Raw genomic sequence first — 25,599 nt, 5'->3', positions numbered from 1 at the left:
CCAGAACTAGTGATAGAAAGGGGCACCCACTTGAATGTATTTTATTAGAACACAGTTTGTGGTTCCTGATTCTGAATTTAACATTCTTAAAAAAATTTTTTTCTTTAACGTTTATTTTTGAGAGAGAGACACACAGAACGGGAGCAGGGAAGGAGCAGAGAGAGGGAGACACAGAATTCCAAGTAGGTTCCAGGCTCTGAGCTGTTAGCACAGAGCCTGATGTGGGGCTCGAACTCACAAACTGTGAGATCATGACCTGAGCCGAAGTCGGACGCTCAACGGACTGAGCCACCCAGGCGCTCCCTGAATTTAACATTCTTCAAGCATTGAAGTCCAGTGGAAATTTTACCAGCTTTCCCACATAAAAATTCTTTCCAGGATGGTGATTTAATTTTAATGGTAATCTTTAAAACCATTTGTAAACCTACAGAGTTAGTTTCAGAATTGCCATCTCTGAGTGCTCTTCATAGGGAAACAGCTTCTGGTCGTGATGAGGCACTGCTTCCCATGGGATCCCAGCAATGCCTGGAAACAGAATATGTGTCTCAGGAAGGTGGGGTTTGGGGACACGACCCCACCCGATATAGGTTAGGGCTGCAGGACAGGCCTAGGGGTTATATATAAACCACAGACTTCCAGGCCCCAACCAGACACCTAGAGTCATTTCAGGGATGGACCAAGAACTGAGTTTTTAAATGGCTCACAGCAGCCAGGTTTGTTGCCCCTGCCTTCTGGGCCATGTGCATCCCTGGAAGGTCACAGACCTGTCTGGGTTTCTTGCCCACTCAGCCTGGTGCCTCTTCGCACAGGCTAGATGTGCATCAGAAGGGGTTCATCTCTTCATAAGCACAGATGTCTTCATAAGCACAGAAGCCCTTGGCAAAGATCATTTTGTCATCAGGTTTTTACAAATGAAAATAATTATTTATAAAAATGAAATCTTAGACATAGAAGTACAGAAGTGTCAGGGCACCTGGCTGGCTCAGTCGGTGGAGCATGCGACTCTTGATCTTGGGGCCGTGAGTTCAAGTCCCATGTTGGACCTAGTGGTTATTTACAAAAAGTGTGTGTGTGTGTTTGTGTGTGTGTGTGTGTGTTTATCTATAATCCTGCCACCAAGTGTAACTACTGTTACTTGGTGCGTGTTTTTCAGATTGTCCCCTAGATGCACATTAACACAAACATGATTATTTTTAAAAATACAAATGGGCTTATACATATACGGTGTTTGGTACTTTGCTTTCTTCCCTTAAACTACAGTGTAGATAATTTTCACATAGTGTCTAAGAAGGACTTCATTCTTTTTCAAGGTTACATGCACTGTCTGGGGCATGAGCACATGTGGTGGGCGTTTGGGTCGTCTCTGTGTCTGCTGTGACAGCAGAGGCTGCTGTCGGTGGGGCTGTGCCTTGGGGGCGTGGATCAGGGCAAACCCAGTCCTGCACTGCTGCCCGGTCATGTGTGGAAAGTCCTGGCTGGGCCTGGCGCGTGTCGGGGATTGCAGGGCAGTGGTCGGTGGTTGTGGGGTGGAGAATGGAGAGCCAGAGTCGGCTGCCTGACTCCACCCTGGAGCTTGGGGAAACAGCTCCCCTGCACCCCAAGGTTTCCATGGGTGAGAGCAGAGGATGGCAGCACACCCCTCCCTCCTGACAGGTCAGGTCTGAGGACAGTGCCTGGGTGCAGCAGTGCTCGTTCAGGGTGTAAATGGCAGAGGCCTCCCTCCTCTTCTTCCATTTACTGGATGCTTACTGTAGTGACAGCAGCAGCTACCACGTTCCCGAGTGCTCCCTGCATGCCAGTCCCTGTGTCACCTCCCAGGGGGATGTTCCCACCATACTGATGAAGACAGGGATGTGAGTAGTGGCCCGGCTTCACCAAAGCAGGTGGTGGGATCTGCTCCAGAGCCTGACCTCACCGCTGTGTGGACAGAACTCCCCTACCCTGACACCCACTGGCATCCGCCATCCTCTCCATTTTACCAGGAAAGAGTCCTGCACGTCCTTGAAACCTGCTCTAGGGCTGCTAGTCTCTGACCTCTGGGACTGCTGCATAAGTTGCCTCCTTCCAGAGCACAGCTCCCGGCCCTGCCTCCTCTGCAGACCACCCAGGGGGGTGGGCGTGGTGGATGGATGGCCCAGCACATTGGGTGTTCTGGGGCTTTCTGGTTTGTTTCCAGGGCTTCATTCTTTTACTTTGCTTATTTCTGCCTCACCGGAGTCCCGTGTGGGGCCCAGGTGGCCTCTCAGAGATAGCAGCCCCTCCCAGGGCCCAGGGCTCACCCAGCTCGCTAGTGAACAGCTGGCATGTCTCTGGGTTGCGGACGGTGAAGGCAATGTAGGCGTCAGGAGCCTGCTGGTTTTTCAGGCAAGCAGAGAGCCTCTGCAGGACTCGGACCAGGGAGAGGACAGTTTCTGGGCAATATAGCACATCTGTAATGAAAAACCTCAGGTTACTGAAAGGGGCTTGGTCTAGGATTCAGTGCCCAGAAAGCTTGCCTGGTTGTGCTGACCTCAGCAGCAGGGTGGGAGCCTGGAAACCAGCAGTTTTTTTTTAGACTCGCCCTATTGGATACAAAGAAGATGATGTGGGTAAAAAGGAAAACTTAGGAGAGAAAGAAAGTTGCTGAAAGACCATGCAACAAATGGAACATACCTAGGACCGACTGATGTTCCTTTTAAAAAAATCGGGCGCGTGGGCGGCTCAGTTGGTTGAGCGTCCAACCTCGGCTCAGGTCATGATCTTGTGGTTTGGGAGTCTCAGCCCTGTGTCCGGCTCTGTGCTGACAGCTCAGAGCCTGGAGCCTACTCCTGATTCTGTGTCTCCCCTCTCTTTGCCCCTCCCCCACTTGTGCTCTTGTTCTCTCTCTCTCTCTCAAAAATAAACATTAAAAAAAATCAATTCTTTGCCTGTGGTCTATTTAGAAGATGCTTAATGAAGCACACCTTGACTTTATCTCAAACCTTGCTGCTTTGTTAGCTGTATGGGGGTGGGGGTGGGGGACAAGCTCGCTCCCTGTTGGCATGCTTACATGGGAGGGTGCTGCTCAGGCTCTGTGTTCTGACCACTGTGGGTCTCTGAGTCGCAGCCCAGGACCAGAGGCACAGCACTGTCAGCTGGATAGGGGACTGGGTGAGCTTGGTGGAGGACAAGGGGCCCGTTGGCCAAACGCTCCTCTCAAGGACCCTGTCCAAAGACATGGACATGGACCTGGGATACAGACATGCAGACATGTGACAACACAGCTATGCGCAGAGCAGACAGAAGCTCCCAGGGGTGGGGGGCACTCAGAGCTCTCTGCCTGACTCAGACACCACTGTGGCCTGACCCTAGGCCTGGCCCGGGGCTGGATGCCCATGACATGGTCCTGGGAGAATCACGCTGTCCTTCGCAGCCCTGAAAAGTCAGGGCTGCCATGGCTATGTCTTCCCCACATCTGAAGATGGGGTGATGGTACAAGTGGGGCTGGTGTTCAGCTGCTCTGGCCATTTCGTTTTGGTTCTAGAGATGGACATAATAATCTCTCTCCTCGGGTGCAGCCAGGCTAATAGGTCAGACTGGTTTGGTGCCCTGGGGCCTGTTCTTTCCATGTCAGGCTTTGCTGAGAAAAGCTGGGCTCATTTATCTGATGGGACCATTTGCACAGGAGTACATGTGGCCACTGTGTCAAATGGGAGGGCTGTGGCTTTATGGCCCCCAAGGGGCATGAGCTATGCTTTGATGTCACCCTGGAGGCCCACAATGGCCCTTCTAAAAATCTCATCACTCCTCTGCCCTGGCAGCACCCACTGTCCCCTTCCCAGAGCTGAGAGCTGGGTGGAGCCGCTCCAGTGGCCCGGGGATGGGGGGCAATACCTGCTGCGATGACGACATCTGGCTGGAAGGCAGCGAGCTGAGGGGCCGTCACGACGTCCCAGTCCAGCTGGGCCACCGTCACCCTGGGGCTCTCTGAGTCGCAGGTGTTGTGTTCTGGGTGCCTTGCAGGGTCAGTGACGTCTGCCTCTAATGAGAGGCCGTTGAGAAGGATGTTCCCTCGGAGCTGCTCAAGGACGCAGCTGTGACAGTCACTGAAGATGTATGCACTGGGACGGCATGTCTTGCAAATGGCCAGGCCCGTAAGGCCAGCTCCGCTGCCGAGCTCTAAGACAGTCCTGGGTTGGGGGGAGAAGGGGGTCTGTGTCTGAGACCGTACTGGGGAAAACTTGCCCTGCTGCCCTGCCCCGCACCCCGAGGGCACCTGTGAGCAAAGGCTGCTGGGTTCTGCATGGCCCATTCTGCAAGGTAGAGTGCAGCATCCCATGTGACCAGGCCGGTGGTGCCATGGGAAATGATGGCTGTGCTCTCCGAGAGCGTGACTGAGTCTCCGGAAGGCTGAGCCAAGAGAGGGAGAGAGAATTAATCCAGCTACCAGGAGACAAGGAGCTGATTGTAAAAAGAAAAACATCACAACAGGTGGATGGCCACATAGACTATGGAACATCCTGCCTCAGAGCAATCACTGTCTGCGCCAACCTGGATGGGTCCAGAGGGCGTGATGCTGCACAACAGAAGGTCAATCTCAGAAGGCCACACATGGTGTGATTCCATTCACCTAACGTTCTCAAAAGGACAGGATTGTGGAAAGGGAGAACAGATCAGTGTCTGCCGGGGTGGGGGTGGGGGGGGTCCGAGGGCCACTACATAGGCATGGTGTCTACATCAGTGTCCTGGTTGTGATGCTGCACAAGTTGGGTCACGTGTTTCCAATGGGGGAAAATGGAGAAAGGGCACCTCTCTGTACTATGTTTGCCATTTCTAGGAATCTATAATATTAACAACAAAAGAGTCACAACTCTTGGGCATCATTAGCTAGATGTGAAAAATTTTAGGGTGTGGGGCCTTCTCAATTTAGTGTGACATTTAGGGCTTGGGAATTCTCTGGCCTTTGAACTTTCCCATCGTCCCCAGAGCAGGTGGTTTGCTGGTAAGTGCTTCATGGAACATGCAGTTCTGAAACGTGTTCTTTAATATGGGGCTTTTGAGAATGGTGCTTCCAACATGCAGTCACCCAGGGGTGGTTTCTGGCTATCTCTGAGCTCAGAAAACTCACATAGGGGACTCAGGTCTCTGGGGTGTTGTGAGCATTCATTTGTTCATTCATTCATCCACACATTTTTCCTGAGCATCTACTATGGTGCTGAGGATTCAGAAGTGACAAGATGAACTCGTTCCCTGTTCTTACAGAACTTACGTGCCAATAGGGGTTAAAACCATAATAAATGAAGTAATTTCACAGTTTTTCAGTGCTATGAAGAAAATAAAAAGGATTCCACAATAATAGAAGACTGGGGGTGTATTTCAGATAGTTTGGTCAGGGACAGCCTTTTTGAGGAGGCATCACGTGACTTGGGATGTGAGTAAAAAGGAAAAGGTGAGGCATGTGAGGTTCTGGGGGAGAGCATTCCAGGCATAGCGAGTGCAAAGGCCCTGAGGCAGCAGCGTTTCAGTTTCTGAATTCAAGGAAGACAAAGAATGCCAGGGGTCTGGAGCACAGGGAGAGCAGGAAGAACTAAATGAGAGAGAAAGGCTGGGGCGGGGCACGCAGGGCCTTGAAGGCCACGCATGGAATTAGGAATTGAGTCTGCATGCTAAGGAAAGGCACTGCCAGGTTTGGGTGGTCAAGTGACATACTCTGATTTACCTCTTAAATCTAGGGGAGCACTCTGAGGATTCTGGGAAGATGCTGCAGTGTAGTTCTGAACCTTCCTGAATCCCCACATAAGAGGAGACAGAGCAGCAAGATATGGACATCATTTAACAAAACTAGGTGACAAGGCATCTCTGTCAACCCCAAATGTCAATAAGTGGGGGGCAAACCACCAAGAGACACAAACTCATGTACTCCATGTGTGTGTGCAATGGGGTGTGCAACAGGCCTGCGGACAGAACCCCAGGAGCCAACAAGTGTTCGCTGGAAATGCAGGTGCCAGCTGCAAACCATGGCCCATGGAGGAGAGACCTTGCTGCTTCAGTCATCAGGGGTGTGAGGGACCTGGGGCAAGGCCTCATGGCAACTAGAAATACTCAGAAATGTGTGATGACAACAGAAAACATTTCAGACATCAAGGAACAGGAGAATGGAAACAAAACACACAAACAGATAAGCCCCTTCAAAAAATAGGAGGTGAAAGAAGTAAAATTTTAAATATCAAGAAGAAATTAAGGGGTGCCTGGGTGGCTCAGCCAGTTGAGTGTCTGACTTCAGTTTAGGCCGTAATCTCACGGTTTGTGAGTTTGAACCCTGCATTGGGCTCGCTGCTGTCGTTGCAGAGCCTGCTTGGGATCTTCTGTCCCCCTCTCTCTGCCACTCCCCTGCTCGTTCTCTCTCTCAAAAATAAACATTAAAAAAAAAAAAGAAAGTAAGAGATTGTTTGGGGTGAACTGTACCCTCCCCCCAAACTCATGTGTTGGGACTCCTAAACCCTAGGACCTCAGACTGTGATCTTATTTGAAGAGGGGGTAAATAAGAGATCTTATTTACAGAGAGACTCAAGTTAAGATGAGGTCATTAGGTGGGCCCTAACCCAATAGGACTGGTGTCTCTGTAAGAAGAGATCAGAACACATACAGGCATAGAGGGAAGATGATGTGAAGACGCAAGGAGATCGCAGCCGCTGGCAAACCAAACAGACCGGAAGCACATCCTTTCCTCTCTGCCCTCAGAAGGAACCAGCCAGGCCAATGCCCTGATCTTGGACTTCTGGCCTCTCCAACTGTGAGATGGTAAATTTCTGTTGTTTAAGGCATCCATTTTTAGGTACTTGTTACAGAAAATGAAGGCAAAGAACAAACTTTAAAAATTATAATTCAACAGGGGCGCCTGGGTGGCTCAGTCGGTTAAGTGTCCGACTTCGGCTCAGGTCATGATCCCGTGGTCTGTGAGTTCGAGCCCCACGTTGGGCTCTGTGCTGACAGCTCAGAGCCTGGAGCCTGTTTTGGATTCTGTGTCTCCCTCTTTCTCTCTCCTCCCCCGCTCATGCTTTGTCTCTCTCTTCTCAAAAATAAATAAATGTTAAAAAAATTATAATTCAACAAAAACATTCCTGAAAAAACAAAAAGATGTGAAACAAACACTGAAGGGGTACACAATGCATCTGAGATCACTCACCCAAAACAATCAGCTTCAAGATATATTCTACTAAAATTCTGGACTTTAAAGGGAAGAGTCCTTTGGCCATCCAGGAGTAAAGGGCGTGTGGCATAAACAGGAAAGACAATTATTACAAGGCTTTTCCACAGTAACACTTCATGCCTCAATAAAGATACAATTTTCAATGGATTGTATCTCTTCTGGGGATGGTAGGAAACTAATTCACCTTGTTGACAAGAAAGGAATCAAGCTAGTATCCTCCCTGTCCTCAGTGGGCCCTATCAGTGGGTAACCAAGCAGCAGATGATGGGAGATAGCTCATAAAATTTCTCCAACTAACGAATGAAAGAAAACAAAATGATAGAATTAGAAAACCACCCTTTTGTACCCTCCAAGAATCAAAGAATCTAAGCTTTGAGCATCCATAACCGCTATCATAACAGATATGATGTGCCTCCTAGAACCTCATGTTGTGTTCCTGCCAAAGGGATTAAGTGGATGCGAGTCTGAGCTGGCCTCTGAATCCAGCCAGCAATTAGAGGGAAACAGAGGATGGAAGAACGAGCTGAACAGCACCATGCATATGTGACCAAAGCTAACCCGTGGAAAGCTCTCTAAGCCTGTTCGACACAGGCAGGTCCAGAGAAGAAACAGCTACAGGGGGGCCTGCAGATGAAGAGACACTTGAAACCAAACCTAGTTAATGGGCAAGAAGACTAAATGCTGGTGTCTGGAGGTGCACATGGCGGGAGAAAACGAGAGTGACTACTCCAAAGGCATGGTGGCTACTTTTGCTGGAGGGGACAGGTCTGATGGAGGGCTTTTGGGCTCTGTCCCTTGACTGGAGTGGTGGTTACTGTGGTAGGTACTGTGCAACAATTTGGTAAGCTGTACATTTATTTTTTTTATTATTTATTTATTCATTTTATTTAAAACATTTAAAAAATATTTATTTATATTTGGGAGGGGGGGGCGCAGAGAGAGGAAGACAGAATCTGAAGCAGCTCTGTCAGCAGAGAGCTCAACACAGGGCTCGAACTCATTAGCTGCGAGATCATGACCTGAACTGAAGAAGTCGGACGCCCACTGACTGAGCACCTACGTGCCCCTATTTTTTATTTAAAAAAAAATGTTTATTTCTTTTTGGGAGAGAGAGAGAGGCAGCGTTGAGCAGAGGAGGGACAGAGAGAAGGAGACACAGGATCTGAAGCAGGCTCTGTGCTAAGAGTGGAGAGTCCGAATGGGGCTTAAACCCATGGGCCGTGAGATCATGACCTGAGCCAATGTCAGACCTCAACTGACTGAGCCACCTAGGTGTCTGTGTACATTTATTTTGTGTGATTTCCCATATCTTTGTTTTACTTTATAATAAAAGGTCCAAAAACAAAAAACAAAAAACAAAAACAACCCAAGACTCGACTGTTCTGTGCAGAATGTATTTTTGTCGGCCAAGAAGCTGGAAGCCAGTCTGAGATCTGTGGCATTTGCCAGGCCCATAAGGATGGTGGCAGTGGACAGCAGAGAGAGACTGCTGTCCTATTAACACCCATCCATCAAGTGTTTACTGAGGACTGAGCACCAGGTATGTGATAATATATATTGTCTGATTTAACCCTCAGCTACTCGCATAAAATAGGTACTGTTATGTGTTGAAATGCTTGGTTTACTGAAGGGGAAACGGAGGCTCAGGGTGGTTAACTGACCTCCTCTAAGATCTCAGGAGCTGATGGGTCAGGATTTGATCCCATCTGAGACTGACTGGAGCCTGAGTTTCAACTCTGTGTGCAGGGGCAGATGTCTGGACTTTGTGGGGCGGGTGCCCATCTCCTACCAGCAGATAGCTCCGGTGGCACTGGGTGGGCTCCGTGGTCATCAGGACCTCTGCCAACGCCTCGTACAGCTCGTCCAAAGGCTCTGTGTGGACAGCCTCGTGCTGGGGGTGGGCAGAGCAAGAGCTTCAGCCAAGAGGTTTAAGTTGACCCTCCTGAACCAAACAGACGTTCCATGTATTTGCTTTTACTCTGACTTGTAAAAAATGGCTGGAGTATTTTTACCAAATTTTGATGGGAGATTTGGGATGGGTTGACTTAATATAGGCAACCTGGCCTATAAAAAATTCATTTGGTAGGGGAGCGGAGGGTATCTCAGAGGGGTACAGAGAGGGTGAGGGTGAGGTAGTCTAGGGCAGCAGGAACGGGACTGTGTGAGCTGCCATGTGATGGTGACAGAGAGCTCTGCCCTTCTATCATGATGTTGTACATGGATCAAACAACTGATGCTTTTAAGTGAGCTAAGGCAATAGCCACAAGGACGGGCACTCTACATGGCGTGATGTGGCTTCATCAATGGGAAAGCCTCTGTTGTGCAACTCATGGGGGCAGCAGAGAGTCGGCATGCTTCCCCTGGTGGTTCTGGGGACACCTGTGGCCACGACTAGATGCACATGTTGGGGAGAACTAGGTGGGGAGGTAATGGAGAAGCTGGGATTGCTTCACATGCTAAGCCTGGGTGGGACACAGCCCTTGCAATTGGTGGCCAAACACAGGAGGTCTGATGCTGACTACTAACTAAGGAATCACCTCTCTGAGGTCCAGTCTAATTTGAAACCCAGCAAGTGTGGGCTCATCCTTAAAATCCATCCTATATCAGTCAGGAAAAGGGCCCACATCCGGTAGTTACTGAGGAGATGATAAAGGGAACTAGTTACAAAGGTACTGCAAGACCTAAAACCCCCAGTAGAGGGCAGTGCGGTAATCCAGAGACTGGCAATGGTAGGAACGGGTCAAAACCCTGTGGGCTGGTGGGCTAGGGGAATGGCGGTGGGTGGAGCTGGGACCACAGAAGAGAGAAATACCCTGGCATCTCTCCCACTTGCTTTCCATAGCCTCTCACTGACCGAACCAAGCTGGGAACAGTTACACAGGGAGTCCACTGCCATATGGGGGTTTGCAGAGCGGGCAAAGGGTATGGGATAGATCTGAGCTCCAACACGCAAAGCCAAGCAGAGTCCACATCCGGAGAGCCAGCCAAGTCCCAGGTGCTGTCTGGCTACCAGACAGACAGTGCCCATTACTGACCTTTCTGATGAGCTCTGAGAGAAAGCACCGGGCATACTTCACTGATGGTGGATGCTTCACACACAGAGGATGTTTCACGGTCTGTGACAAAGGACACAAAGTGGGTTGCTGGAAAGACCCTGTCTTAAGACTCACACGAGCTTCAAGTGAATACAGGGCATTCCTCATTATCTGATCCCTCAGAAAAGATGTGTACAGACACAAGGGTTCTGGGTTCAGGTGACCCTCATGCATCTGAAAAAGTTAAGTCATAAGGTTTAAGTCCTTTCCTAAAAAAATCTCTCCACTACAGTGGCACAGACTGACAGAACATTCTGGGCAGAACATGGTGCACATGAACCCAAGCTAACACCCTGTTACAGACTGAATTTTTGTGTGCACCCCCCCAAACTCAGTTCATATGTTGAAGCCTCACCCCCAATGTGATAGTATCAGAGGGCAGGGCCTTTGGGAGTGATTAGGTCATGAAGGTGAAGCCCTATGAATGAGATGAGTGTCATTATAAGAAAGACCCCAGAGAGCTCCCTCGGCCCTTCCACAGTGAGGACACAGCTGTCTATGAACCAAGAAGTGGGCCCCCACCAGGCGCCAAATCTGCAGGCACCTTGATCTTGGCCTTTCCAGCCTCTAGAACTGTGAGAAATGAACTGCTGTTGTTTGTAAGTCACCCAGTCTATGGTATTTTGTTATAGCAGCTGGAATGGGCTATGCTACCCCTTCCCAGGGCAGGCAGCATGAACTAGTTTGTACGGGGACAATTGTGGGATTGTCTGGCTCCATGGAAAAGGTGAGAGCCTAAATAGTGGGAACGTGCATAGTGGGAGAGCTTTTGCTCTCCTGGAGATGACATGCCAGGCTGAGAATGAGGACTGTGATGGTCAGGACAGAGGAAGATGGGGACTCTGACTGGGATGTGGTGGAGGGGAAGGGGGTCCTCAGGGGTGACACTTCAGCTGAAGTCTAGAGAAGCAAAGAGCAGGGGGAGCAAATTATGGGCAGAGGGGATAGTTTGTGCAGGCTCCAAGGGGGCCATGGCCTGGCATTTTGGGAAGGAGTGGGGCAACAGAGGCAGTGAGAGGCCAGGCTGGGTCACGCAGGATCTGCTGGCTCCAGAAACACAATTTTACCCAAGGTAAAATACCCACACAACCCTTCAGGGGGTTTCTAGTTGGCTGGTGTCAGGTTTTAGCCTCAGGGTGAAAATCAGAGTCAGCTGCCTGAAAAGGACCCCAGAATCTCTGAGCTCACAGTCCTTAATCACTGGATGGCCCTGCAAGCTTCCCCTAACTATGGCTGCCTTTTCTTCAAGTGGTGGTCAGACAATCTTGGTTCACTCACCTCAGAGGAATTCTTAACCTAGCCTTCTTGGATGGGCTTGGTGGTTGGAGGGGTGTCTACGGCTTCCCTGAATTTGTACAAAAATGTATTCTTCTGGTTGTTTTTTCTGGGGGGGGGCGGTGCATAGCTTTGGGTTTTCAGAAGGGTTCATGATCCTTAAGAGGGTTCATAGCCAGGATATCGTGTGATCTCCACCTGATCCACGTGGCAGTGTGTTGGCCTCACCTCTACTCTCGCCCAGATGTACCTTAGAATTCAAACCCCACCTCAGAAAAGCAGGACACATCTACATCTAGAAGAGACACGAGTGGGTAAGGCTCGCCTCCTTATTTTTTCCTTAAATGTAAAGAAGAAAGTCTTTGAGCAGCTACCAAATGCTAGAAGATGTTCCCACAGATGTCACTTTGGTTTTCATTGTGGATGGTTTCAAAAACATCCCCCGGATTCCCTCCTCTCATGCAGATTTTTGTATATTCTGATGTCTTCATCTAAGAAAACAAAAGAGCCAGAGCCGTCTGAGGCAGTGCCACCCAAATGCAGTGTCTTTTTTTTTAAAGGATACAAGTGCATCCGCTGTGCTTCTGTCATGTCTTCATGGGGAAGTCAGGAGGCTGGTGACGCGACCTGGTTATTCTGATTCTCACCTTCTGCAAAATATTCAGCAGCAGCTCAGGACCTGATGAGTCCCGTAATTTCTCTTCTAGGCTCTATTCAGAGAGAGACAGTGGAGGGAGAAAGAGAGAAATCTCAAGGGCATTTTCACAGGAACATTAAACATGTAATAGGACATGTTAGCAAAGTGCTAAGTGATCTCTCCCCAGGGACCTGGGGCCAATTGGAAGTGGAAGCCATAGGGGGCTGAAAGCTGAACTTGAGAAGTCCTGGGTTACACCTGGATCAGTCAAAGAGAGAACATCAGAAGACAGACTGTTGGTTTGGATTAGCCCTGGATGCTTAGGCTGGCCTGGGTCACAGACCAGCTCCGTGGCTGAAATGGTCAACCAGGAATTATGAGGGGAAGCCATGACATCAACACCGGATGGGCTCACCTTACACTTGACATCTGAGTTAAAATGGACATACAGGCCAGGCCAGGTTATGCTGTCCTCTCTGACAGGGAACTCCAACCCAGCAGTGAGCTCAGGCTCTAGAAGCAGGCAGATTGGTCCTGGCTGATGTGTGACACCAGGCAAACCATTTCATTTCTCCAGAGTGACTTATCATGCCCTAAAAGGCCTATAAGCCCTGGCCCTTGCCTCTCTTTCTGACCTTATGTGCCATCACCCCTGGCCTCCTTGCCGTTCCTCAATTGCAGCAGCTTGTTCTCACCGGCAGGGCCTTGCCACAGCTGGCTGCTTTACCCGTTCAGGTTCTGGCTCAAATATCACCTCTTGGGGGAGGACTTTCTGACTCCTCTACTTTGATACATATAGTTCCCTGTTTTACTGACTTTACAGCCACTATCATCTCCTGGTGTGTTGCTTATTCATTTACCTGTTTATTCTCTGGCTCCTGCATCCAAGCAGGCCCTCATTTGTAATGTGTGCTGACTCCTGGGGCCTGGGTCGTGGAAGGCATTCAGTAAATATTTGGTGATGGAATAAAAATACTAGCTAACACATTCACTTACCATGAGCTAGGCACTGCCTCAGATGCTTCATACTCCTGTAATTCCGACAAGAGCCGTATCATTATATCCCCCACTTTATAAGAAAACTAAGGTATAAGAGAGATGCAGTCACTTGCTCAAGGTCACACAGCTTGTATGGGGTTGGGCCAGGATTCAAAGCAGGCATGCTTGCTCCCAGGCCTGATCTCTCCACTGATGCACCCTACTTCTTTTTCTAATCAAACCTTTCTGGTCAAATGTGAATGGCAGTAATAGTACCCACTGCACGGCTGTTGTGGGCCAGCCTAAGTAAGCATTTATCATGGGCCTGGTACAAAGTAAGCGCTTATTTCATGTGAACAATCATAGTCGATATTGAATTGGGACCCACGGATGCTGTTACAAAGGTTTACGTTTTGGGTTAAAAAATGTACATATTCCTTTCTGATGGGAAAGACCACTCAGAATGCTAAATGGATTAGGTCAATGAGACACAAATGACTAACCACTGCCCCTTAAGATGGGGCAAACTTGGGGGGAGGAATATGTACCCAATCTGAGTCATCCCAGTGAGCTCACTGCACATGAATTATGAAGGAGGCAGCATCATTAGAGCCCCTGCATTGGCAGAAGGAAGCTGCCGCCATGGCCATTTGCCTGTGGAGAAGGGCAGGTCTCCAGGGCAGGGGAGGTGAGACTTCTTTCGTCTCTCTTCTGGCCTGTTTTGTACTTCCCTGTCTCTTCCATCACAGGCCTAAGAGGCTTAAACTGCTTCTGAGGGGATTTTGTACAATGCTCATGGTACAGATGAGAACACCGAGGTCTGGCGGGGGAGGGGAGGTGTGGTATCTGTGACTTGGTCACTGCACTCATTGCAACGTGGTCTCCCACGGTCTTGCGGACGTTGACTGTTTAAATGGGCAGCAGCAACTGTTATTCAATGGCCAGGATGACAACTGGCTAAACAAAGTAATAGAATTGATCGTGAATTGTCCCTGACCCTAACCCCCAAGTGACAAAGGGAGTTGGGAAGAAACCCCGCATTCCTTAAATTCGTGGACTCAGTCGGCAAAGGCACTCGAGGGCGGGAAGGGCCAGGGGTGGAGGGAGCAGATGGCAGGCGGGGCCTCCCCAGCGCGCGCAGGTATTCTTTCTGCTCCCCGCCGCCAGACCGCGTGGCCCCCGGCTAAGCCCCAGGGACGAGGACCAGACGTACCGCCCCTGCACGCGAGAGAGAGCCGAGAACATCACGTGGGGGGAGAGAAGGGAGTGGGCGCCGGAACCCGCCCCGCCCCCACCCTGCCCCAGCCGCCCCCCGCCCGCCCTTCGCGCGCACCACCGCCCACCTGCCAGGGGAAGGAGTGAAACGCGCGCGCCGCCAGGAAGCGGCGCTCGAAACTTGGCAGCAGGCGTACGGCCTCCGTGCTCTCCTCCGGCGCCATGGCGGGGCGGGGCGGGGCCGCGGCGTCGCCCGGGAGACGGAGCGGCAGTGGGGCGGGGCCCAGAGGACTTGGGGCGGGGCTGAGGCGGGGCTGGGCCGGGGGCGGGGCCAGGCGCCACTGGGCGCGTGGGAGGCGGGGCCAGGGTCGGATAGGGGGTGGCCTGGGGCTTGGGAGGCGGAGTCAGGGCTTTGGCGCCAAGTGAGGGCAGGCGGGAGGCGATGGCTTTGTGGTAGGTAGCGTCCAGTCAGGCGAAGGGTCAGGTAATCATTCTCGCTGTTCCCGCGTCTTCACGAGGCACTTTTTGGCGGACGCGTAGCTCCCTCCCTGTTGCGCAGCTGGGAGGGAGTGAGCCTGACGGCCCTCACGTTCCAGGGCCCTCACGTCCCCAGGCCGGGGTTAGGAGCCTCAGGCCTTTTCCGCCCCTTCGGGTCGAGCTGCGAGTTCGCCGCTCCGGGTAGGGTAGGTGGCGCAGTCAATGGGCAAGGAAACTTAGTCACTCAGGCCTTAGCTACGGGGGCGCTGCAAGATGAGCTGCGCCCCTGTGTCAGAATCTTAAACGTTCGCATGGAGGCCGTGGCGGGGTTTAGTCCCCTTTGTGGTCCGCGTCCTTTCCACAGCGCGGTGCTCTGGGGTGGTGACCCGAACCGCCTCCGGGGTGGAAGCCCCACCCGTGCGCTGAGGTGCATTCCAGGTCGGGGAAGGGGCGAGGAACTTGGCGAGGTCAGCCTGCGGTCACGTCCTCTCCATGACCTCTTTTAATACCAGGCCAGAACCCCCACTCCCCCGGCCTCGGTCCGTCCCTAATCCAACCAGCCTTGTCTTCACCACTTATTAATCACCTACTGTGTGCCCGGTGCTGTGAGGCGTTGGGGATGCGACCGCGAGGGAAACCCAGGTGTGGTCCCTGCCCTTCAGGGGCTCAGGGGGAAGCAAGCGTGCAGGCGAGCTCCCGGAACTTGGAGGACTTACAGCAGGAGTTTTGACTTTGTAGGGAAAGGAATCTGAAGAGTAAGAGTTCCTGGGGGTGGTTGAGGAGGGGGAAGAAAAGAAAAAAAAAAAAAAATTATTATTTCCATTAGACGTTATTATGTCTTGAGTGAGAGGCAGGATAGACAGCAACCCACCGGTGCTGCCTCTGGAGTTTGAACTGTGTTCAAAGTCTAACACATTTACTTTAGCACATCTCTCATAAAACTCCATTTGGAAGAGTCTTGAGAGCTAATTTGCTAAATATACTTGCAGAAGGTAGATGAGGGGACAGATTAAATCTTATTACCCCTTTCAGATGAGAAACACTGAGCCCTGCTCAGCTAAGAGAACAAGAGAGAAGAATTAATTCTAATGGAATGCATTTATTCTCATATCTGTTGTTCTTCCACCAGTACCAAGTGAGCACAGGATCTGACACAGGAACGGTTTGTCTTATTCTCTCCACAGTGTTGATTTAAATCAAGAGGGTCGGCCGTGGTTATTGCTGTGTTTTTACACGGAATTAATGGTTTCTAGGTCTGATGTTGCAAGAATCCTCTTCCTCACGGTATCCTGAGGTAGAATCATCTGAGATATGATGAGCCTTAACCAGGGCCAAGGCTTGGTCTTAAGGGAATGATGCTTCAGAACTGGGCCAGGCCGATTGGTCCACTTTTGCTCTTTTGATCAGCTCTCTGCCTGCAGTAGACAATGAAAACCAATGGGAAAGGGTCAAACTCATAAATACTAGGCTTATTTTGTTAACACACAAAGTAGCTATTAATTGCGTTTCTTCTGAGGAGCAAAAGGGCATGTACAGTCAGTGCCATAATAAGTAATACTGTATGACGTTATACTAAGATATTAATAAATCTAGGCTGTTTTAGCCTTTCCTAATGCCAGATGGGGATGTAGTTTGGGAAAGGACCCGGAGTGGTCTATGACACTGACTTGCACACAGAAGAAACCTTTATTTTGGTGTGTGGGCTCTAGGGAGGGACAGAGTTCATAAGGTCACATATCTCAGATCTGAATCTGGAAGAATTAAGACAGTGAAGGGATTGTTAACATCCCAGGGGCCTCACAGGTGTGTGTTCAGGTGTAAATGAAGATTAGGTACCACAAAAAGTAAAACTTCTGGGGAGTGTTGATATGGAGAGAAGCATTAGGACCCATCCCATGGTCCTGCCAGTGGCGAGAGGGGATGTGTATGTGCACATGCTATATTAAAGATTCAACTTCTGGATTGGAGGTTTTTAACGACAACAGCAACAACGTCAACAACAACCACCATCTAATATATTTTAACTGTACAGAATGGTTGCCTTTTAGAAATTATGCTGTGGGCATGGCAGTTCAATCAGTACATTGAAGTTTTTCCTTTAGCTCTCCTATAGCTGATGGTTTCTGTAGAAAAGGGCCAATTGATTTCTTTTTAAAACGTTGCTTCAGGGCATAGAGACCTTTATAGGTCATGTTTCAACTTATAGGAAATTTTTATAGTTCAAATATAAATTACATTAAATGTGGGCTTTGTAATGGAGTTAAGGTTAAGTAAAGTTCTGACTTCCCTTAGGCTGTTTATAGTGTTCAGGAGGCCTCCATTCTATTGAGACAGGAGCTGTGTTAAAGCAGAAGAATGGTCAGGGTTGGGTATAATAAGGAATATGGGAGGCTCAGTCTAATGATATAACTATTGAGATATAGAAAGAGGTGCACCAGGGCTCTGTACTGCTTTAGTTGGTGGCAGAACCAGTGTTATGGGTTGGATTGTGTCCCTCCAGAGAATATGTTGGAAGTCCTGACCCCTGGTACTTAGGACCTTATGGTATTGGTGACCTTATTTGGAAATAGACTCTTTGCAGATATAATTAAGGTGAGGTAATCCTGGAGTACAGAGGGCCCTAAATCCCATGAGTGGTGTCATGGACACCAGAGAAGAGAACACCATGTAAAGGCAGAGACACACGGCGAAGATGGCCATGTGATGATGGAGGCAGAGACTGGAATGATGCATCTATAAACCAAGGAATACGAATGATTGCCAGCAACTACCAGAAGCTAGAGAGGCAAGGAAGGATTCTCCCATACAAATTTCGGAGGCAGCTTTGACCTTCTAACATCTTAATTTTGGACTTTCCCCTCCAGGTCTGTGAGACAATAAGTACCTGTTCTTTTAAGCCAGGTACGTTGTTGTACTTTGTTATGGCAGCTGTGGAAAACTAATGCAACTGGTATTTAATTTTGGAGGCCCAGTACAAAATGAAAATGCAGGGTCTTTGTTAAAAAAAATCAAGAATTCTGGGGCGCCTGGGTGGTTTAGTCGGTTGAGCTTCTGACTTTTGATTCTGGCTCAGGTCATGATCCCAGGATTGTGAGAATGAGCCCTGAATTGGGCTCTGTGCTGAACATGGAGCCTGCTTGGGACTCTCTGTCTATCTCTCTCCCTCTCTCTCAAATAAAATAAATAAAAAATCAAGAATTCTGAAATGGTGACAGACTAGTAGATTATTAAACCAAGTTGAGGGCTCTTTTGAGCCCTGGGCCTTGAGTGACTGCTCACTTTACAAGTCATGAACCTGGCTCTGGTTGCTGGGTTCTCAAAGTGCTGGACCCCCTCTGGCATGCAGGAAATGGTTGAAGTGGATTATTATAATGTACACTGATAAACCCTGGGAAACCCAAAGAATACTCACTTCTTTTTCCGACGAATGACTGTGTATGTCACACTAGCAACACACAGAACTGCAAGAACTCCTGTCACAATCCCGAGGCCAAACGCTATCTTCTGGAGAGGGAATGTCTTCTGTGTCTCTGCTCCTGATAAAATATAAGATGGTTTTTTAATTGTCTGATTATTAAGAGGCTGTTCTCGCTGCTCCTGGGTCTCTGGGAAGTTTTTCATCCAAGCTCTGGTGAATATTAATTATGGAAATGAAATGTACATTTAACCCAAGAAAGTGTTCACTGTAGAGAAACCTCATAGGGCAAGTCGTTGAAAGGCGATTTACTAAATGACCTATTCGCCAAATGACCCATTTGCCTAATGACCACTTTGCCAAGTGACCAATTTGCTAAAAGCCAATTTGCTGAAAATCAGTTGGTGGGACATCCTGCTTATCAATAACTGACAGCAGTCAGACACCTTACCCCAGGTTCCCAATGGGCTATGAGACGGGGGTAGCCAAATAGTTATAGCAAAACTCTAAAACTTAAAAAAAAAATCCCAATAATTTCCTGAGTTGGTCATTCATTTAAGTAGTTTCCTACAAAATGGCCTGCATCCTGTAAGTTCACAAGAAAATCGTGTGCAGTGGCTTAGAAGAAGGGAAAAGCGTGTCCTTTATACTCTGTTTTGATTGAATGTAGTTGCTTTAAGTGTGATAAATCACTGAACAGCATCTAAGTCTCTCCTGGCAGAAGAAAAGCTGGCCACTGGTTGCAAACAACTGCATTCTTAGAGACTATACCATTCTTCCTTTATATCACCCTGGTTTAAGGTTTTGAAGTCTTAAGAATTAGCAACCCCATTTACAGAAACACCTCCTTCCTTCTTTTTTCAGCAATGAGTGGAATGGTAAGGTTTCCTCCACTGTGAGCAGCTTTCTTCCAGGCACTAGCAAAGGCTGAGTTGCTGAAGGAAGACTGCTTTTCTGTACTACAAGGGACGTCAGGGGGCAGATTGCATGTGATTTCTAAGGATCAGAAGGATTATTGCTTGACTGTCTACGGAGAGCCTTCCTTTGGCCCCAGAGGCACCGTATGAAATGTCACCAGCACGTGGAGGGATTCCCTGTTTCCTTTGCTACCTGTTTAAGAGCTGCTGCTATCTTGCCCTGCAGATGCTGAAGCTGTTGGACAAACAGGATTATTCTGCTCGATTCTACCAGTGGCCCCCTCACTCCCCCGCCCAACCTCTTTTTCATTCGTTTGTATCTCAGGACAGAATAGATCAGACTGCCAGTTTTCTGGTGGTTGCTCTTGTATCTCACCTGGCTGCTGCTCATTGTGCTCATGTTGCACAAGCATTTCCTGGGTGACTGCCAGGGAGCCGTTATGGGGTTCAGGGGTAACCCCCAGGAGCTTACACATGAGTGGGTAGATGTGGATGCTGTCAAAAGGCTCAGCTAGGTGATTCTTTTTGAAATCTGGCCCAAAAGCTCTGAATATGGTCTTCATGTCCATGTAGACATTATCAAAGCCATGATCTCCTTTGTTGAAATATATTATTAGTTGCTGAAAAATAATAATAATAAAAAAGCCATTTTAGGCTCCAATCCCCTGAAAGAAAACTGTCCCTTAGTTATTGTCATGCTTGTCAGATCCATGAAACCTTTGAAAATTTAAATGACAAGGAAGGACACTGCTCTGCAGTGCCAAAGGGAAGAGCAAGGAATGAAAGATCTTTAAGAAAGAGAATAAAGAAAGTATACCCATTAGACACAGCAAGAAGGTAATACTGACAATAATAAGCTGAAACATAGTGCCTCTGGTGATAGCCTCCTGTGCTTTGCAAGTTCCTTAATCCTGAAGAGAGAAGACTAACACCCACTTCACATTAAGTCAGGCAGGTGGATGGGGATCTGAGAAGTGTACTCAGTGAGAGGCACTGAGACCCAAAGGATTTTCTAATGGTCGGTTCAGAAGTTTCCCTATTTCCTCAAACCTGGTTGGTTATGTTGGGAATGTGACTATTGCATTAAATTCCTTCACATCACTCTCAACTTGTTACATCATGAACCAGGTTTAGAAAGAGGCCAGTGGCTATGGAATTTCTCCTTGGCAAGAACTTAGCTTTGGGCATGCATCCTCAGTGTTCTGGGTCATGTGAGGGATTGCAAAATATCAAGTAATTGTTGCATTTTACTGTGACTATTTCCACCAATGCTAAACAATAACCTTATGAATTTTCCTATACCTATTATACTCTGAACAGATTGCAAATATAATGTTTGGCTCATGTCCATAGCCTAGGACAAATCTTCTTCAAACTATTTCTGGGATGGTCTTCTGTCATGCAGTGTTTAAACATCACTTACATTTTGTTCTGCCATGAATTATTGGTTGATAGTTAACAAAAACCAGACCACCTTAAATCTATCTCACAATTAGTGTTGATTTTGGTATTTTCTTCTTTAGGCTTGCTTATTTTTTCATAACTGCTTTCTTGAGATATAATTTGTATAATTACCATATAATGTACCCATTTAAAGTGTACAATTCAATGATTTTAAATTTTGTTTCACAGAGGTGTGCAACTATCACCACAATCAATTTTCATCACCCCAAAAAGAAACCCTGTACCCTTCAGGAGTCACTCCCCATTTCTTCCCAACATCTCTCCCCCTTCCCCATCCGACAATTACCAATCTGTGTTCTGTTTCTATAGATTTGCTTGTGCTGAACATTTCATTTAAATAGAATCATACAAAGTCTTTCGTATCTACTTTCTTTCAGTAAATATAGTGTTCTCAAGGTTCATTCAAGTTGTAGCATGTATCAGTACCTTGTTCCTTTTAATGGCAACATAATATTCCATTGTATGGTTATATCATATTTTGTTTATTCATTCACCAGTTGATGGGCAATTGGTTTGTTTTCACTTTTTGATTTTTATGAATAATGCTGTTGTGACCATTTGTGTATAATGTGTGTGTGTGTGTGTGTGTGTGTGTGTGTGTGTGTATGAACAGGGCTTCTCCTTCTTCTCCTCTCCCTCCCCTCCTCCTCCTCCTCCTCCTCCTCCTTCTCTTTCTCCTTCCCATCACCCTCCTCCTTCCCCTCTCCCTCCCTCTCCTTCTCCCTCTACCTCCCTGTCCCTCTCCTTCCCCTTCCCCTCCTCCTTCTCCTTGATATGTGTAAAGGGGAACCAGCACATGGTTATTTTTGGTGAATCTACTGGTGATCTGTGCATAATGATCAAGCAAGCACACAGGCTTGGATTCAAACATTAACCTTATACTTACTTCTAATCCTGAATCACTTCTCTCTATCTTTGGCTTATTCCTTATTAAATAAAACAAGGGAGATAAGAGTATCTATCTTTGGGTTGATGGGAAGACAAAAATGAAACAACATGTTAAATTTTTAGTACAGTGCTGGACAGAGCTTTGGTCGGGGATGTTTGTCATTATAACTGCATAGCAGTAACATGGGACAGGGTTGGTTGGGTGAGACATGGGGTGAGGGTGGGGAACACTTAGAACTAACAACTTGTTAGTTACAACTTGTTTTAATTTTTTTTCAGAATCGTTTCTCTCTAGAGGCTGTCTCCCAGATCCAAGATGACTTCATTCATTTTAGAATCGACTCACCCCATTGATGTTATAACCAGAGTCAGCGTACATCACAATTGGCAGCACCCGCTTGTGTTTAGCAAAATGGAAGCGTTCTGGGAATTCCTCCTTCTTGTACACATTGAGGTGAGGATGTGCATTCTTCAGTGCTTGGTAAACAGCTTCCTCTTTCCCTGGTTTGGGCAGGATCATCCCAAAGCCACCATAGTCCACGATATCAAACTTGACCAAGTCCTTGAACTTGATGTAGTTTGTCAAGAGGATCTCAGTGACATTGGGCCTCTTTTTTACTGTGGTCATGCCATGGTCTGATGTGATGATGACATTGAGGTGCTTGGTCAAGCTGTGCCTCTTAATGGCTTCCACCAGGTACCCGATGGTTCTGTCAATTTGCTGAATCATCACCCTTCTGTTCTCCGTCTCAGGCCCAAATTTGTGACCCACGTTATCTGGCTCTCCATAGTACAGAGTCACAAAATCAAAGTCTTCCTTAGTGAACCAGTTCATGACAATATCGATGTTCTCCCTCCACTCTGTCTCATTGCTGTCTGGGTGAGTGTAAGACTCCACCAGGGACCGCTGGACAGCCTCCCCTTTGTACTTTGCACCTCCCCCAGGATAGTGGAATGATGCTGTCTTCCTCCCCTGCAAGTACAAGAAGAAAATTCTATCAGGGCTGTATCTTATATCTTTTATAAAATAAGCAAAGCCTGACTTGTTGACATCTCTGCCCTAGTCCCTTTGGAGCTTTGGAGTCAGATGGGGTTGGCTTCACCAGGCTTCATGGCTTCACCAGGATCTCATCAAATCTAAAACACTGTTAGTTGCAAGACATGTTATTATTTTATGTGCTACTGGAAGAAAAATGCTGCCAGTTAAACCATGACACTCCACTGATTTTAAGATGCACTCCAACTTTAGAGATGGCAAAATGAAAAAAAAAAAGTCCCTTGGAATGGAGGAAAAAGTTGCTGATGGTGAGTGTGTTCTTTAACTTCTTATGCTTCAGGGTTTCTATATGTAAAATGCCAAAAAGTTGATGGTATTTTTGTGAGGATTAAGCCAGATAACTTTAAGGTAAAGTGTTGGGTATTGTGTTTTGGCATGTGCTAGGCAGTCTTTTCTTTGCCTCCAGGTATAGCAAATCACCATAAAGCCTTCGCTGAATTGTATAGTGGACAGTTTGCCTGCCTAGCACCCAATATCCTTCTGCTGGTTCAGAGAGCGCTGACTTCCCCTAGAGGCTCTCCTCTCTGCCCTTGCTTCATGGCTGGTTTGGGATGTATTGGTTCCACATCAGGCTCCAGAAGTGGGATGTGGCTGTGGCCTGGCCAGTTAGAGGACACTGTATCCATTGGCCACAGCAGTTGGTTCAGACGTGGGCCCATGTCCCAGTCAGAGCCAATGAGATTTGATCTTGGGACTTCTGGGGAGGAGAAGTAAGGGCTGAGGAAAGCTTTGAACCAGAAATAATTCAATATATTGTTTTAACAACGCATGTGATTGCAAAGTTATGAAATATTCTTAAGTGATCTCCCCAGTAGAAAGGTGGCTGTTGACAAAGTTTGGGAAAATTGTTAGGAAAAAAAAATTATATATGCTCTTTAATGAGTTCACAACAAGATGAACACATCTCACTAAATAAGTCCTGTTGTTGGAAAGCATCTACTCAACCAGGACATGGCACATAGTAGGGGCTCAATAGATTTTTGGTTCAATGAATGAATGACTTGTGTATTTGGGGAGCAAGTATTTTCCTTTGCCTCAGCAAAGCTATTAACTTGAAGGCTGTATTGTGGCACTTGCTGTGTCACCCAAGGTTTGAATGTTTTGAAAAACACAAAAGATTTATTGGTTTTAGTAGAACCAAGATTGGTGTAACTGTGCTGATTTGGTATGGAGAATAAATGACCAGGAAGACTTTGGGGATAATGGCACCTGGGTTGTGGCTGTTTGATTAACAAATGAACAGAAGAGTATAAATAGAGAGTAATGAAAACTTCCTATATACTGTTTAAGAGAGAGAAACAAGAAAGCAATTTGGAAGTTGTAGGAGACGCTGTTGTTTTTCTACCCAGATCCCCTTACTGGGCCAGTGAACTCACATTCACTTCAGCTGCTCCATGTTCTGGAAAATTACCTTTAGCCAAGTGGCCAAATCTTGCCTCACCTGGAAAGTTGTTCCATACTGCTCCTTCACTCCCAGCTACCTATGGCCAGGAATTGACTAATGGGAGGACAAAAGACCAGCTTACTTGCTTCAGGCTGGGATAACATGGGGGTGTAATTCATGCGCCAGAGCTCCCTGTGGGATCATGCTGAAGCTGGTATCCAACTTTGGGGACCATTTATCTTTCAAACCCTGCCCTGTCAGTTTCCCTTACTCCCATCTCCTGAGAACTCTCCCTCAATGCCTCACATGCACTAAACCCCTGCCTCAAGCTCTACTTTTAGGAAATTTGAAGTAAGACAGAAGTCTTAAGGTGTGCCTGGGTGGCTTAGTCAGTTAAGTGTCTGACTCTTGATCTCAGCTCAGGTCTTGATCTCAGGGTCATAAGATCAAGGCCTGCATTGGACTCCCTCCATGCTGGGTGTGCAGCCTACTTAAAAAAAAAAAAAAGGCAGAATTCTTAATACTAAATTCTTCGCAAGGCTCCAGAAGCTCTGCTATCCATAGTTATAGGTGAAATATTGTGCCCTCTGCCCTCCAGCATTCATTTTCTGTGATTTAGTTTTATTTTCTATAAAACACTTTACTCAGTCTGAAATTATCTTACTTTGTTTACTTGTTTACTATCTATTTCCCTCCCTTAGAATGGGAGTTCCAGGAGATCAGGGGCCATGTTGATTTTGTTGACCACTCTTTTCCTGGGACCTAGAATAGGCCTGGTTCAGTGTAGGTGGTAATTGTTGGTTAAACGCATGTTGAATGAATGTATAAATTGCATCTCCTTTAGTCGGTGCAAAACCCATCCTATTCTCACTCCTGATTAACTTATGGAAATAGTTACAGAAGCTCTTCCTTTTTTGGGTTCTAGCATCTTATTTGTAATCTCTTCGGGCAACACATTTTCATTTCTGATAATAGAATTTATATGGTTGCTTTAACTTGCAAATCCTCTAATATTTATTTATTGCATTTCTGATTGGCATTACTCATAATTCTCAGTTTTTAGCGATGGTACTTTGTTTAACTTACATATAAATTGACTTTGCTCTGAAGTATGGAATTGGCTGGAAGGATAAAACTTTCAACGTTTTGTACAACATAGTTTGGCTATTTTATTATCTAGAATAAGCTGACATTGACTTTATGAGGGACTTAGGCAGCCTTGCCTATCCATTTGTGTTCTTGATGTTTGTGTGTTAAATCTCACATGTTCCCAACTTGAAATTGTTTTCTTGTGCTGCGTTCTCAACATACACTTTCTTTAAAGATATCCCAAGCTGTATGATTTTTTTTTACTTGGTCCCATAGGAATTTTAAGAGTTACACTACTCCATGAAAAGAGCTCCAGAGATAAATGTGTATTTGAGTGTGTGCACACACACACACACACACACAAACACACACACACACGACTCTGTTTATTTGGGACCCGTTATAATCAAAAGTGCTATTTTCAACAAATACTTCTGAGAAATAATCTGAGCACTTAATTGGATGCAAAAGAGTGGGTATTTACTATTCTACCCTTTAATTAGCATAATCAGTGTTTCCAGTAGCAATAGCAATTGGAAA

At 47.3% G+C, this 25,599-nt stretch overlaps 2 protein-coding genes and 1 long non-coding RNA gene across 4 annotated transcripts in view; all 3 read right to left on the bottom strand.

The window, feature by feature from the left end:
* Window positions 1-26: 26 nt before the first annotated feature.
* On the bottom strand, window positions 27-14,610 carry EEF2KMT (eukaryotic elongation factor 2 lysine methyltransferase). Of its 2 annotated transcripts, none has more exons than XM_060648436.3 (8): window positions 14,497-14,610; window positions 12,186-12,248; window positions 10,204-10,284; window positions 8,958-9,059; window positions 4,235-4,368; window positions 3,853-4,148; window positions 2,280-2,429; window positions 27-525 (listed from the first exon to the last, which is right to left on the bottom strand). In XM_060648436.3, exons 1-8 carry the CDS (start codon window positions 14,590-14,592, stop codon window positions 425-427), a joined length of 1,023 nt encoding a protein of 340 aa, XP_060504419.3. In that variant the 5' UTR covers window positions 14,593-14,610; the 3' UTR covers window positions 27-424. The 2 variants fall into 2 exon arrangements, 1 of the variants encoding a protein (XP_060504419.3); XR_014136362.1 differs by lacking the exon at window positions 27-525 and adding an exon at window positions 3,029-3,207 and having other exon boundaries at window positions 2,319-2,429.
* Window positions 14,611-15,924: 1,314 nt separating this feature from the next.
* On the bottom strand, window positions 15,925-18,551 carry LOC144614750 (uncharacterized). The gene is made up of 2 exons (XR_013552834.2): window positions 18,258-18,551; window positions 15,925-16,260 (listed from the first exon to the last, which is right to left on the bottom strand). It is a non-coding gene; the product is annotated as an uncharacterized LOC144614750 (long non-coding RNA).
* A 412-nt stretch (window positions 18,552-18,963) lies between these two features.
* Window positions 18,964-25,599, bottom strand: part of LOC132689032 (ectonucleotide pyrophosphatase/phosphodiesterase family member 7-like) — a 28,114-nt gene continuing 21,478 nt past the window's right edge. The window contains exons 3-5 of the mRNA XM_060648431.3: window positions 21,876-22,502; window positions 19,554-19,797; window positions 18,964-18,974 (exon numbers count right to left, since the gene is read on the bottom strand). Coding sequence (XP_060504414.2) covers window positions 18,964-18,974; window positions 19,554-19,797; window positions 21,876-22,502 — 882 coding nt within the window. The remainder of the gene's footprint in view (window positions 18,975-19,553; window positions 19,798-21,875; window positions 22,503-25,599) is intronic.

The sequence above is a fragment of the Panthera onca genome, chromosome E3 (genome assembly GCF_046562875.1).
Source record: "Panthera onca isolate mPanOnc1 chromosome E3, mPanOnc1 haplotype 2, whole genome shotgun sequence".
NCBI classification, from domain to species: domain Eukaryota; kingdom Metazoa; phylum Chordata; class Mammalia; order Carnivora; family Felidae; genus Panthera; species Panthera onca.
This window is presented reverse-complemented; position numbering and strand designations above follow the sequence as displayed.